This window comes from Aethina tumida, chromosome 1 (assembly GCF_024364675.1).
Source record: "Aethina tumida isolate Nest 87 chromosome 1, icAetTumi1.1, whole genome shotgun sequence".
Lineage (NCBI taxonomy): Eukaryota > Metazoa > Arthropoda > Insecta > Coleoptera > Nitidulidae > Aethina > Aethina tumida.
Window position 1 is genome coordinate 41,397,190 of NC_065435.1, and position 15,228 is coordinate 41,412,417.

Consider the following 15,228-nt stretch of genomic DNA (forward strand, 5'->3'; position numbering starts at 1 on the left):
ATCAAAGTAGATTAAAATGTTTGAAAAATATATAATAAATATAAATTAATTAAATTTTCAGTATTTATATTAATTTTTTATTTATTGAAGAATTTTTTATTAAATTTTAACAATATCAACAAATATAATTGTTAAGATAAAATAAATGGATAAAATTGAGAAATGAATGAATAAAATTGATTAAGATATTTTTATTTAACAAGCAGGAGATGTGTTCTTGTTTTAATCAAAATTATAACTAAATATATATATTTATAATTTTGATAGTTAAATAATAAATTGTTTAATGAAAATAAATTTTTGAAAAAGATATAATAAATATAATTTAATTAAATTATCAATGTATATATTATTTTTTTATTTATTAAAGAATTTTTTAATAAAATTTAACAATACAAAAATAACTGTTGAAATGAATGATTAAAATTGATGATTTTTTTATTTAAAAATTAGTTCTAATTTTAATCAAAATTATAACAAAATATATTTGTATAATTGAATAATTGAATATAATTTTAAAAAAATGTGCATTGTCACTATATAATTTAAATGTGGTGGTACGAAGAAAGTTCAAGTTGGATGATCTCAACAGAGAATAGAAGAAGTAGAAGTGTGGATAGGAATAGTGGTGATGTGCTCTCTACATCTAATTTACTAAAATCACCTCAAGAACCGTAGCAAAAAAAACCACTAGAAACGTCCGACCGTGCCGCCGAGATCAAACAGCAGCAGCAGCAGCAGCAGCAGAGCCTGACAGTCCGGAGCACCCGAACCTCGCAATCACCCGACTGAGTCAACTGGAGTTTTGGTGGTCCTCGCGATAGGATCGGACCATCAGAAGTGAGGCAGGAGCGGCGCGAGAGAACGTGTTGCGGCGGGCGAGACCCGCTCTCGTCGCCCGGCCCTTTCGACATGCGCCGCCCGCGTGTCCAAGAACCGACGTGCATAACCTCCGCCAATCAGCTGATCTTGACCTAGTGCATCGCGTTCTTTGCCATGGTCACGCGCGAAACGACGCATCCGACTGGCGGGATGAGGGCGGACTCTTTTTCCGGACTAATTGCCTTTTATCTTTACAAATATACACGTTTCCACACGTTCCGCGGCTCGAGCCTTTGCGATTTATGTTACTGGTAAATTGCTAATCAATGGCACATGAAAGAGCAACTTTCGCGGAGGGTGCTTGCCCCACGAACGCAAGAAGTGGGGTGTTATCAAATATTCATCCCACAATCAAATCGTTCGCTCCATTCGTTACTACGAATGGTGGTGTCTACATTTTAAGATTATCTTTGGAATTTCTTATCAACAAAAACCTGTTATATCTCTTTAAGAATATATTTTCTTCTGTACTTAAGTGAATTATTTAGATTGTAACAAATATATTATCAAAATAAAACAATGTCATGATTTTATAATGTCAGTCTCGGTCAAAAATGGAAATGGTTCCACAGTGTTACAGAATCACCTCTAAAAGCAACAGTTGGAGCCATGTTTTGCTCATACTATCTCTCATCACATTCACGCCATGTCCAAATACGGCTATCTGAGTATTATAATGTGTACATGGACTCATCTGCCCTACGGGCAGCCCGATGCTACCAGAGTGATGTCAAAAATCTTGTCTTTTGACTCCAACGCCAGCTTCATATAACCTTCTTCTGATGGTACACAGACTTACAGTGGTTCCAGCGTTTGCATGAAGCCTGGATGTAGAGAATGCTCTGTTTTATCTGGCAAAAATAATCAGAAAATGGTCCTGTCTTCTGGTGATAACTTGTTGTCGACCACCTCCATGTTGTATATTGGTATTGCTAGTTTATCGATAACGATTCCCAGGACGACTTAACTACAATTTGTGAGATATTATATATTTGGGTTACCTATTCTTGACTCAGATTGCCATGTCTCAGAACTACAATTTTAGCAGTAAAATCTTCAGAAGAAAATAAAATAAATATAAAATACTGACAGTCTACAGCTGCACATATTCAAACAATATTACTCAAAATAAAACATATTTTTAAATTTGTTAAATCCAGGAAATTCAAATTATCCACTGTGTATTTTTTTAATTTGCTATTTTATTTACAGGTATTGGAGCACTGTTGTATAAGAATATTCACCTATACTTACCTTGAGTGTCTAACATTTTATTAAACAAAAAAAAAAAAAAATATGTTATAGAAAAGAAACTCATCCATAAGAATATTAACGTATATTCATGAAACATTAAACGAACAATAAATAAATGAATAAATTATGGCACAATTAGAACGAATCGGCTAATTCCAGTAAACTCATTTGCTCCTGTCCAACCCATTTATGGTCCTCGTACTTCAGCTCGGCGTAAGTGCTGAGCATAAACAGTACGCCATCGGTAAGAAAATGACTCTGCCATTTGTTCCACGCCAAATGATTCAATACGCGCACCTTCAGTACTGGATCGACGGTCAGTTGCAGCAAAATACCATCGACATATTGCAAGGTGCCCCAAGCTTGAATCTTCAGTTCCTCATTACGCGGCCCGTTCACGGCTTTCAAATACTTCGAATGCAACAATAAAATATGAAGGAGTGGCGTCATGTTGTTTTTGAATATGTTGATGATTCTTGCGGAGTTGAGGCGTCTCGATATTCTGAGCATGTTGTAAAGTATTGATGTGGTGTAATACTCGAATTCTTCCAAAGTAAAATCGGTTCCCTCCATTAAGTCTTCGTTGAACGGTTCGCTCATGAACTTGATGACTGAATTTAAATTGGGAACTAGCACTTTGTACACCTCCATTCCCTCTTTGCCACGTAAGGCTGTGTTGAATGCTTTCAATGAATAGTAACCTGCGTATGCCCCCGACTCCATGATTATGGCGAATTTTTCGATGATGTTCGATTTGGCGAAGATTATTCGGCTTTCGTCGTGTTGGAGTACAATTTCTAGGACGGCATACAATAAAGCCACATATTCCCTTTCTTGTATGTCGTTTGGCTCCATTAGTACGTAGTGTGTGATCCGTTTGGAAAATATAAGCAACCCCCCCATTTTCGCGAACCCAACCCGGTTCCTCAAATTCGGATGGATCAAATAAAATATCAGCAGACCCAATTGGATTTGTCGGAACAGGCATACTTCAGATAATTTCTTTAACAGCCAGTCCATCAGAGCATGTTCTTTGTCGCATTCGGCAAATTTTTCAACACTCACATTTTGCAAGTTCCTCATCAAGTTAATCACCATAACCTCAATAGCCAGATCGTACATGTTGCCACGCAACGTATCAACGCACCAGGTGAAAAGACCGTTGTCCATGGAAATATCGACGAATTTCTTCATCTTGGGATCGAACGCGTCCCCGTTCAGGGCGGTCAGCTGTATGTAGAACTGGGATACTCTCAATATAAATGACCGCTTACCAAAACGAAGCATGTCGTTGTAGTAGATGGGAATTTCCGTTTTCAGCAATATGTCAAGGAACCGTCGGCTGGACAGACGTAACATTTCAGTCATGCTATAGACGATCTCCGTTTCGTGCAATTTGAGCTCCCGCTGGTCGTCTTTGAGGTGGTCATGTTTGCGGCAGTAAGTCAGGAACTTGTTGCGAAATCTGTTGATGATTCTGATCTGCTCGGACTCTCCGATGGGTCCGGACATACGATCAAATCTGTTCATCGTTAAGCTACAATTCAATCGAGATTAGTCGCTCGAAGTAAGAAATAATTTCATATCGCAGGACGGACGACGTGAAACTTACCTACAGCTTTGGCATTTCGAAACTGTCAGTCTGCCGACTTGATTCCAAACATGATGAGTTTGGATAAATAAAATTTGTGTATTACTGTTGTTGGGGGCAACTGGTGAAATTGTCCTCGAGATTTTTTGTTTTTTTTTTTTTGTTTTAATTTTGGTCACACTTTTTCTTCACATCATCACTATTGTTTTGAATTCAAATGTAATCGAGCGATGGTGGCGCCATCTGTTAAACACTATGCGCACTGGCGACAATGTGGAAACCTTCTTTGCGCAGAAACGAGCCGAACATGTGACAGTTTGGCCTTGACATTTTCTTCCGTCCATTCGGACTTTTCGCCGCCCAAAATGGTTACTCTCGAGTCCATCGTGTTTGAGTGTAATACAATAATATAATTAATATAAAATTACCAGGAATTTATGCAATAAATATTAAATAATCAGTTGGTTGTTATTTAAATTGTACCGGCTTATGAAAAGCATTCTAAGAACCATTAAAAAGTTCATTAAGGTAGCACGTGCAACACTTAAATTAATATATTCTTATTGGTGACTACAATAAATTACTTTTATCGCAAATATTTACGTTAAATAACTCCTGAAGCATTTACAACAAACAATTAGATTGTGTCTGTCAGAGACCGTTGAAAGACCTCATGTACAACTTCCATTGCTGATTAGAATATTAAATAACCAAGCAATGTACAGTTAATAATAACAAATTAATAACCATTAAGGCAACACAATAAGTATTGTTTTACGCATGTATTTCCATTAGAGATTTTATTATAGAATTTACCGGCAAATCTTTAATTTAAAATAACAAAAAAAAACGTTTTATGGGAAGTTTCTGCAATTAATGTAACATTTTTCAGTTAAATGTGCATATCTTGAGTCAGAACGTAGGAATAACTGCCAATAATTCACGTTAATGAATAATTGATCGTGCCGCATTGGTTTGTATTCATGAACGTGTGAAGACACTACCGAACCAACTATGACACGTCAATCAATTAAACGTTAAGGAAAAGTACAAATCCGCCATTCACCACATCACTCGGACATTTTAAAAATGTTGCGGGCATCGAAGGCATTAATTATGAATGCGGAATTTACATTCCAAAACAAAATCTTTATGTAAATCCACATAATCCGATACGTTTCGTCGTTTTAAAAATGAATCGTGCATTTTTTCCCTTAAATATTCCATTTTGAATGACGTCTCGATGGAAATGCGAAGGAAGCCTAAATATAAATATTCATTTCCTTCTTGTAATTGCTATCCCACAGTTCTCTATGTACGTTTTCGCGTCGCCTCCGTTTTGACGGGACGTCACATAATTTCCAGCGATCAGTTCTGCTTATGCAATCAAGACAATTTGCTTGGAAACAAGTGGAGTTTACTAATCGTTTTTTAATTCGGTCGACCGGCATTAATTAAACAACTATTTTTATGAATAACAAAACACGATAATTAAGTGCCTATCTGGAAAAAAAATCGTACAACACCATTTGAATAAATGTCTGGCAGGTTTTAAAATAAATTATGTTTGATTTATTGAACAGAACGCGCTTATTAATTCATCCGAATGTAAACAACAGAAGATTAAATAATAGAAATTGAAAATGTACTTAACCAATTTAGTGCTATAAATATTCATGGTGCGGGTATTCTATTTGTATGTGCATAATTTAATTAAATGCATCGTTGAACGGCACAAAGAAACGTTTCCTAGTAAGAAAATGAAAAGATTTCATCATTATTGAGTTATCAAAGGAAAAATGTATATGCACATCGTGCACGATTTGCACTCGTTGGGAATTTCAGTTGTGAACACACCGTATCTACAAATTGGTCGATTGCAGACACGTACCAACAATAAACGGATAAAATTTAGCCAATACATATAAAAATGAAAAGTATATGCTCATATAGTTTTGAGTATAAACTGCGTTGTATGCACATAAATTATCAGCTTGTCGATACTAAAATAATACTCACAACTCTCTTTGTTGGTGAAGTAACTGTAGATAATTATTTCTTATCTAACTGCTTGTTAATGCACAGTTTAATGTTACCACTAGTCAAGCTTCAGGAATTCATTCCTGCTTCTTGATATTAGTTTATATACATCACTAACATAAACTTTTGCCGTTTGATTACTAGTCTAGTTAAACACAACAAAAATATATTACAATGCTAATGAGAAGTAAAATTTTAATTATCGTTGGAATTGTTATTAGGAAGTGTTTATTTTTGACTGATAACTTCCATATTATGCACAAGTAATGATAATACGTACATGCATGTGACCTTATGAATAAAATTTTAATAAAGCCTTTACATATTTATAATACAGTCATGCCCCTTTAATATTTCTCGCGTTCTAAAATCATTAAACATAAGTTATTCTTTTCGGTGACATTTTAATGTTTACTCCATTAAATGGAACGTTTAAAACCACAAACAACGATTTAATCACTAGCTAACACTTGAAATTACCCATTTTGATTTTATTTTTTATGTATAAACATATTGATTCATAATATTTGTTTCATTGAAATTTTTGTGCATGTATAAGTTATAAACAAATTTCACTTTATCAAAATTTAAATTCGCAAGTTCAATATTCTTTAAATGCAAATGCTTTTTTTTGCGGTGACATTTTACTTTTTATGAAAATTTAATTAAGAGAATCGTTCAAATCACAAACAACCAAATATTTAATAGCTGTTTTTTTTATTTTAAATTATTAGGTTGATGAATCCTTAATTAAAAATTATTTTGGAAATTTAATTAGAGGAAGCAATGAAATCATAAATAAATTGTTTAAAATAGTCAATTAGTTAATAGTCTTCACAAGAAATTATTTATTATATATAATAATTAAAAATTTTTGACAATAGCTTTATAAATAAATTAAAAATTTAAAAATTAAAAATCAAATCCCAGGTTCAAACATCACTAAATAAATATAAATATCATTCGATATAAATAATTATTACAATACTCATTATCAAGAAAGTGAACTTGCAATTCTTTAGAACTTGATAGTCATTAAACACACATAAACCATTTTTTTTATGAAAATTTAATTAAAGGAAGCGTTAAAACCACAAACAAGTTGTTTGAAACGACTAATTAATTAATAACTGGCACATGAAATTACCTCAAATTTTGTATGTATAAATTTCAAAATAATATATTAAGATTCAAGTCAAGTTGATAAAAAATGTGGTAATATATATTGTACAGAAAAAATTGTATTTTAGGTTCAAAAATCATTAAATATAAATAATTATTATAAAACATTTCATTAAAAAAATATATTTGGAATTCTTTACAACCTGACAGTCATATAACACATATACACCATTTTTTGTAGTAACATTTTAGTTTTGACGTATGAAAATTTAATTAAACAAAGCGTCGAAACCACAAACAAGTTGTTTGAAACAACCAATTAATTAATAGCTAGTACGTGAAATTACCTACCTCGGTTTATTATTATTTTTTGTATACTGTAAACGTAATTTTGTTCTAAAATAATTAGTATTTCAGTTAACATTTATAGAAAGTTTTGACAGAAGGAAAATCTTGAATTTTATATAAAAAAATATATTAAATTTCAGATACAGAAATGATTGAATATAAAAAATATTTCGTAAGACTTAATAACATTTTAGTTACAAACCTTGATGTTGTTGTGATACAAATAAATTAAAAATTTTACGTAAATAAGAACAAAGTTGAAATTCTTTACAACCACAAAATCATTAAATATAAATATATCACATTTTGTGGTAACGTTTTAGGTTTTACGTATGAAAATTTAATTAAAGAAAGTGTTAAAACCACAAACACGTTATTTGAAACTACCAATTAATAGGTGGCACATTTCTATTTTTGTTTCAAAATAATTGTATTATAATAATAATAATAAATTAAGCTAGGCAGATTTAAATAAAACATCTAATATTTACATAAATTGTTAACAAAAGGAAAATCTTTAATTCTACTTATTGATAGAAAATGTAACAGCAAAAGTATTACATTAAAAAAATCTAACTATGGTTCAGATATATGTAATTAAAAATGTTTAATTTTAAATTAATTTCATTATTTGAGAGAAAATAAATCAATTAAATTAACAAATTTATATAAACAAAATTGGAATTCTATAGAATTTGAGAATCATTAAATATAAATAAACCATTTTTTATGGTAACATTTTATGTTTAACGTCTGAAAATTTAATTAAAGAAAGTATTAAAACCATAAACAAGTTGTTAGAAACGGCCAATTAATTAATAGCTGGCACACGAAATTCCCTATCTTATAATAATAATAATATATTAAGTTGGGCAGATTTATATAAAACAAATTATTGACAAGAGGGAAACCCGAAATTTTATTTATTCATAGAAAATATTTAATAACACTTAACAAATTTTAATTACACATCATGAATGTCATTATTTGATAGAAAAATGTTGTTGTGTGAGAAATAAATTAAAAAAATTACATAAAAAGAACATTGGAATTCTTTAGAAATAACCCATTTTTGTGGTAACCTTTTGATTTTATGTATGAAAATTTAATTAAAGTGTTAAAACCACAAACAAGTTATTGGAAATAATTAATAGGTGGCACAAAAATTACATATCCCGACTTTTTACGTATATTATAAACAATTTTTGTTCCAAAACAATTGTATCATAATAATAATATATTGAATAGATAGATTTATACTAATTTTTGGCTAAAGGAGAATCTTGAACACTCTTTATTGATAGAAAATGTAGTAGCAAACAAATTACATAAAAAATCTCATTTCAGTTTCAGAAATATTTAAATTAAAATATTTTGTAACTTTTTAAACAAACAATTTGAATTTTATTATTTGGCAGAAATGTATTAAAAACAAAATTAGAATTCTTCAGAACTTGAGAATTATTTAACTTAGTTTAATATTTTTTGTTTTAAAATAATTGTATCACAATAATAATTTAAATAAAGCAAATTTTTGACAAGACAAAAATCTGCAATTTTATTTATTCACAGAAAATGTAGCAGCAAAAATTTTATCAAAAAAAAAAATAAAATAAAATTACAACTTCAGAAATCATTAAATATGAATAATATTTAATACCACTTAACAATAATTACACATTATTAAGGTCATTATTTGTTAGAAAAATGTTGTTGTGTTACAAATAAATTAAGAAATTTAAATAAAAAAAGAAGACAATTGGAATTCTTTAGAAGCTGGGAATCATTAAACACAAATAACCCATTTTTGTGGTAACCTTTTGATTTTATGTATGAAAATGTAATTAAATAAAGTGTTAAAACCACAACAAGTTATTGGAAATAACCAATTAATTAATAGGTGGCACACAAAATTACATATCCCCACTTTTTATGTATATTATAAACATATTTTTGTTTCAAAATAATTGTATCATAATAATAATATATTAAATTGGGCAGTTTTATAGATAGATAGAAAATGTAGTAGCAAAAAAATTATATAAAAAATCAAATTTCAGATTCAAAAATCATTGAATAAAATTAATATTTTTATTAATAACATATTTTTAATTTTATTATTTGACATAAAAATATTAAAATTCTTCAGAACTTGAGAATTATTAAACATAAATCATTCTTTTTTGTTAACATTTTAGTTTTTACGTATGGAAATTTAATAAAAGGAAACGTTAAAACCACAAACAACCAATTAATTAATAGCTGGCACATTAAATTATCTATCATGATTTTATTTTTTATACATATATTATAAACACCTATTTGATTTGAATATATTAAGCTAGGCGGACTTAAGCAAAAACAATAAATTATTTATTGGCTGACCCAAAAAAATACATACTTTAATTTCATTTTATTTATTCAGCAACATTTATTTTTTGTTTTGTTTTGCAAGTTCATATTCTAATTCTTAACAGATTAAGTCAAGTAGATCATTAAAAAAAAACATACATAAAAAATTAAAATAATATAAAGAACGTATTCTGAATATTTTAAATTTTATTGACTTTTCACCTGTAATTTTAAATGGTGTAATAAAATTAATAGAAAGTAAAAGTAAGACTATTCAAACAATCAGTGTACACATTCATAAATAGGAACCTATATATTATTTCTTATCGCCAGAAATTGATTAAAATAATATTACTGACGAAAGTATAACATAAACCTGTAATTTAACAATATGGTATGTGTCAATTTTGGTCCACGAAAATTAATATCAAACGTCCGAACAGTATTCGGTAACCATGGCAACAGCCAACTGGATTCAATAAACAAATTATCTAGAAATTCGTTCGCCAAATTATAAATAAAACAACCGTTACAAACACAATTTCCGGCAACTTTTCGGCCAACACCACACGACACAATCGTTCCTTAATCGGGCGACCATCTAATGTCCAGTCAATCGACGGACATCGGACGCCGCGTAAACACACTGATAAATAAAAGGATTGAGGTTATGATTATGAGCGTACCGGGTTCCTGCGATCTAGACGTTTCCCAAACTCCAGGTGCACACCAGTGCAAAAGCCGGCGGACCCCAGACGTCGAACAAGACACAGAACCACACACCGGGAGAAGGCGCTTACGGTGGCAGGTCACACGCAGAACGATACCATAAAAAAAATACAAAAACAAAATAAAACTTTCGCCCGCAGACGGTAGGAACGGTCGTGAACGCGGCAAATGTGCACGGTCGAACCGTCGTCCGTCGCGCGTTTGCTGTCGAAAGCCGACTGAGTTTAAAAGCATATAAACGTCAAGCCATAAGGAAATTGTGTTCCGACGACGATCTTGATATTGTGGCGAATGCTAATTTCGACCTTAGAAATGGACGGCGGGGCCCCCCTCGGTCGATTGGCTCTTTTGGGAAACGGCCGAAAACCTCGAAAGGTGTTTTTTTTTTCGTCTTCTTGTTTGTTGTTGTGTGTGTGTGTGTGTGTGTGTATGTGTGTCGGAATGCGGCCGCGTTCATAAATCGATTGGCTGATTTTCTTCTTGTGTGTGTTTTTCGGGTGCTGTGCTGCTGACTGTTGTGTGTTTCGATCGTCTGGTGTGATTAGATAGCGGCTAATCTGTTTTCGATTTGTACACAATCACGGTTCCGTGTGTGTTTGATTTGTTAATAAGTGTCTGCACTGTTGACAATCGTGTTGGAACCATAAATATCGAACAAGATCCGCCTGAAGCCTGCCCGACAACATTTGTACCATAATTTTATTTCTAAGACTATAAAATATGTATGAAATTGTAATTTATTTGAATAAATCTATTGTAATACAAATATACGTTGTGATATTATTTTATTGCTTATAACAACAATAAAACGAAATAATCAATAACAATCGAAGTAGTTGAATAATATATATAATTGGAAAAACTTATTTTATTAAAAATAATAGTAAAATATACAAATAAAAACTAAAGTTAAAATAAAATATTAAATGTGGTTTTAAGAACTTGAAGTAATATTATTATAAATTTTTGAAAATTTTGTATAATAAATACACCACAGTTTTATAAGTATATTATGATTAATTTGATAACTATAATAAATTTTAATTGCTAAAAAACTAATAAACTAAAATATAAAAGCCTCCTGTCATTTATTATTTTATTTTTTACAAATACTATAAAAATTAGTAATAATAGAACTATAATTTGAAAAAAAAGTACTATCAACATTAATAATCAAAGTTACAATTAAAAAACTAGAGTATAAATTTAGCAGTACTAAATATGCTATCAAAAATATAATATATATATAAAATTGAGTTTTAAATATTTTTTACTCTATGATTATTATTATTAGTTCTTAAAATTTTATTGTATTAAATTGTACTAATTGCCGAAAGTAAACTTAAAATTAATAATTAATCAATGAATTTTGACTAAATTTGAAATGTAATTTTTAAAACTATTAAATACTCTGCAATAAAATGGACTAAAGAATCTATTCTAAAATAATTTGAAATAATTTTGTTATTTTATTTTTTAAAATTTTTACTGAAATAAGCTCGAAATATTTATTATTTTACTACATACAAATGAGTAAAACAGAGAATTTAAAAACTGGAAATTAAAAATATATTGGGAAATAAAGTGGACTAAAAAATCTATTTTAAAACAAATTCGAAATAATATTTATAAATTTACCTCTTAAAAATAAGATGAAACTAAAAACTCTACAACAATCTATTGAAAATTTTATATTACTAACAATAATAGTCAAATGGACTGAAAACTCTATTTCAAAACAAATTCGAATTGTTATTTATTAATTTACGTCTTAAAAATAAGATAAAACTAAAAAATGAATAACAATCCATTGAAAAAAACTTAACATTGCAAATATATTGTGCAAAAAAAAATGGACTAAAATATCTATTCTAAAACAAATTCGAAATGTTATTAATTAATTTACTTCTTATAAATAATTTTGAATTATTATCGATAATTGTCAAAAGATACAAATAAAAACTCAAAATAATAATAAAAATATACTGTGCAATAATATGGACTAAAAGATCTATTTTAAAACAAATTCGAAAATGCTATTAATTAATTTACTTCTTATAAATAAAGTAAATCCAAGAATTGAATAACAATCTATTGCCAATTGTCAATTATTAACAATAATAGTCAAAATATATAAATAAAAACTTAACATTGTGCAAAAAATGGACTAAAAAATCTTGTAAAAAAAATTCGAAATACTATTAATTAATTTACTTCTTATAATTAAGATAAATGCAAGAATTCAATAAAATTCTATTGAAAATTTAGTATTATTAACAATAATTGTCAAAAGATACAAATAAAAACTAAAAATAAAAAATATAATGTGCAATAATGTGGATTAAAAAATCTATTCTAAAACGAATTCGAAATGTTATTTATTATTTTACTTCTTACAAATAAGATAAAACCAAGAATTAACTCACAATTGATCGAACTTTTGTATCATTTACAATAATTGTCAAAATATACAAATAAAAGCTGAAAATAAAAATATGCTATGCAGTAAAATGGACTTTAAACATGTTTTTTCCATATACAGAGAGTTGTTTCATGTTGAAAATAAAATTGAAATATAAATATTAAAGGATGTCGGAGTAAATTTTGATTAAACTAAACATTTTATTGTTAAAGTTATTTTTTATTTTTAATAAATATGTGCTTAAACAAAAAGTCGTACTGTTAGTAATTAATTTATTATATGGTAACAATAAAATGAAATTTTAAATATTTTTATACAATAAACCTCCAATTATTAATCAAAGTTAGATTGAATTTTTAAAACTATCAAATATATATAAAATGTATAAAATATGTATATGTGATGAAATACATACAATGTGTATTGTTAATTATTATTTTATATTATAAAACCATATATTCAATAAAAATCGAACTATTAAATGATTAATGTTATTAATATTAGTCTAAGGTAAAAAGTTACCAAAATTCTAACTCACAATTTAAAACAACAGATTTATGAATAAATGGTTATGTGTCCTACTGACAAAATTGGAAAGAATTAACTTTGACAAAATTTGAAAATTTAGTTATAAAATTCAATATTCAACATGTATAGAAATTCAGTAACAATTTAAATTGTTAATATTAGTCAAATGAACAAAATAAAATAAAATAACACCAATTTTGTAAGTAAATGTTAATGAATGTTATATTTTACTAAGTGTAATATCTACCATTTTTAATATGCCATAAAAAATCTGCTACTGAAACTTAAAATATTCCAATGTTTATCAACAGTCCTCACTCATATCATTTCAGTTGTTTAATTGGACAATAAAATGTCATAAAGACAGTAAAGTAAGTACAAAGTATACACTTTTATATTTATGTAATAAAAAAAATACCCATTTTTATCATCATTACTCATAATTTTCAATTTGTAGTAAGACCAGAATACCCAGTATTCTAATCCATTAATCATTCACTCACAAGAATCAAACAATAATGTTACTATTCCGTTTCGCTAGTGATATAATCAACATTTTTATAGTAGTAATTAAAAACTTTATTTGCTGTAGATTATTTGAGTTAACAAGTTCCATACATGTATCTGTTAATTAATTATTGCATTCGATGATTAAGCCGAACAATTAGCCACGTTTTCGACGATAGGCGAAAAGTTGTTTTGCGAATCGTTCCGTGATGCAAAACTCACATGATTCATAACGTATTTTACACGATCGACAAACAAATCGCTTTCATTCCGCGAATATTAATTAACGATAAGCTTTCAATAAACTGAAAATTTTACAGGTCGATTTTAGGTGTAGAACGTTAAAAGTTATGTGGGTCAATAAAATTCGTATTAATTGACGAAAACGCTAATTAATTACTACATTACTAGTTGTTCAATAGTTTATATCAAGAGCAGTCGTGGCCGAGCGGTTAAGGCGTCTGACTAGAAATCAGATTCCCTCTGGGAGCGTAGGTTCGAATCCTACCGACTGCGCAATAACTTTTTGCATTTTTTCACCTCCACTTCTGATTTTAATTAAAACTATGACCGCACATAGTTCGATTGTAATTTTAAAGTTTTGCGTTTTAAAATTGCAAATCACATAAAATACCGACCATACCAAATACAAATTGCCTTTCTAGCAATAAAATCTATTTCATTTCAATGCTAGACACGAAAGCGAAGTTAATGACACCTCTGTAAAATGTGGAGTCACTGTTCTCTGATAATCGTGCATAACGCACGATTGGAACATAAAAATTCCAGTTATGGAAATACTGCATAATTGAATTAATGTCTTTTTATACTTTTACTTTTTGACGTCGGTCATTGTTGAGTTACGCCGTGATCAGCGACATTCTATATGCCAGATGCTCGTGGTAATTCGCAATCTGTGTCGTATTGCTTATGCGACTGTTATAAGGATGACCCATATATTTATATTTACAATTAAACATTTTGCCAGTGTTAAGTCCTTAAATAGAAAGTAAAGTTGGCAATTTGGCCGCACCTTAAAATCGTCTGGGGATTTTGCTAGCAATTTTCATACATGATGGATGTGAAAGAATGCAATTAAATTGCAAAATAATTATAAATTTCGTCACACAATTTTAACGGCGAGAGGTGATGGCGGATCTTTTATTAATTCGTCGAACGCCACAATACTAACCGCAAAAGAATTCCAATTAGCATAAATAAAACAATATTTGTTTACTAACCTATTGTACAAGATATAGTCGCCCTTGACGTACGAAGAACGTCGATAAGTGACGGAGGAGCTAGACGCCATGTGCAATCACTCGGTACGAAATGAACAATATAAAAACTAAACAACTATTACTACCTCATATTTTATGATTCATTAATCGACATATTCTAACACACTATTGTATTTCGCGCCGTCTATCCGATACGTATTTTTAGAGGAATA

General features: G+C 29.3%; 2 protein-coding genes and 1 non-coding gene across 3 annotated transcripts in view; 1 reads left to right on the forward strand and 2 right to left on the reverse strand.

Annotated features, from left to right (window-relative positions):
• The window catches only part of LOC109595919 (potassium/sodium hyperpolarization-activated cyclic nucleotide-gated channel 2), a 116,574-nt gene that overhangs the window by 63,625 nt on the left and 37,721 nt on the right, over positions 1 to 15,228 (reverse strand). The gene's annotated exons all lie outside the window — the stretch shown is intronic.
• LOC126264351 (uncharacterized) lies at positions 2,204 to 5,066 on the reverse strand. Its single transcript, XM_049961955.1, has 2 exons — positions 3,749 to 5,066; positions 2,204 to 3,673 (listed from the first exon to the last, which is right to left on the reverse strand). Exon 2 carries the CDS (start codon positions 3,664 to 3,666, stop codon positions 2,272 to 2,274), a length of 1,395 nt encoding a protein of 464 aa, XP_049817912.1. The 5' UTR covers positions 3,667 to 3,673; positions 3,749 to 5,066; the 3' UTR covers positions 2,204 to 2,271.
• Trnas-aga (transfer RNA serine (anticodon AGA)) lies at positions 14,210 to 14,291 on the forward strand. The gene has a single exon. It is a non-coding gene; the product is annotated as a tRNA-Ser (tRNA).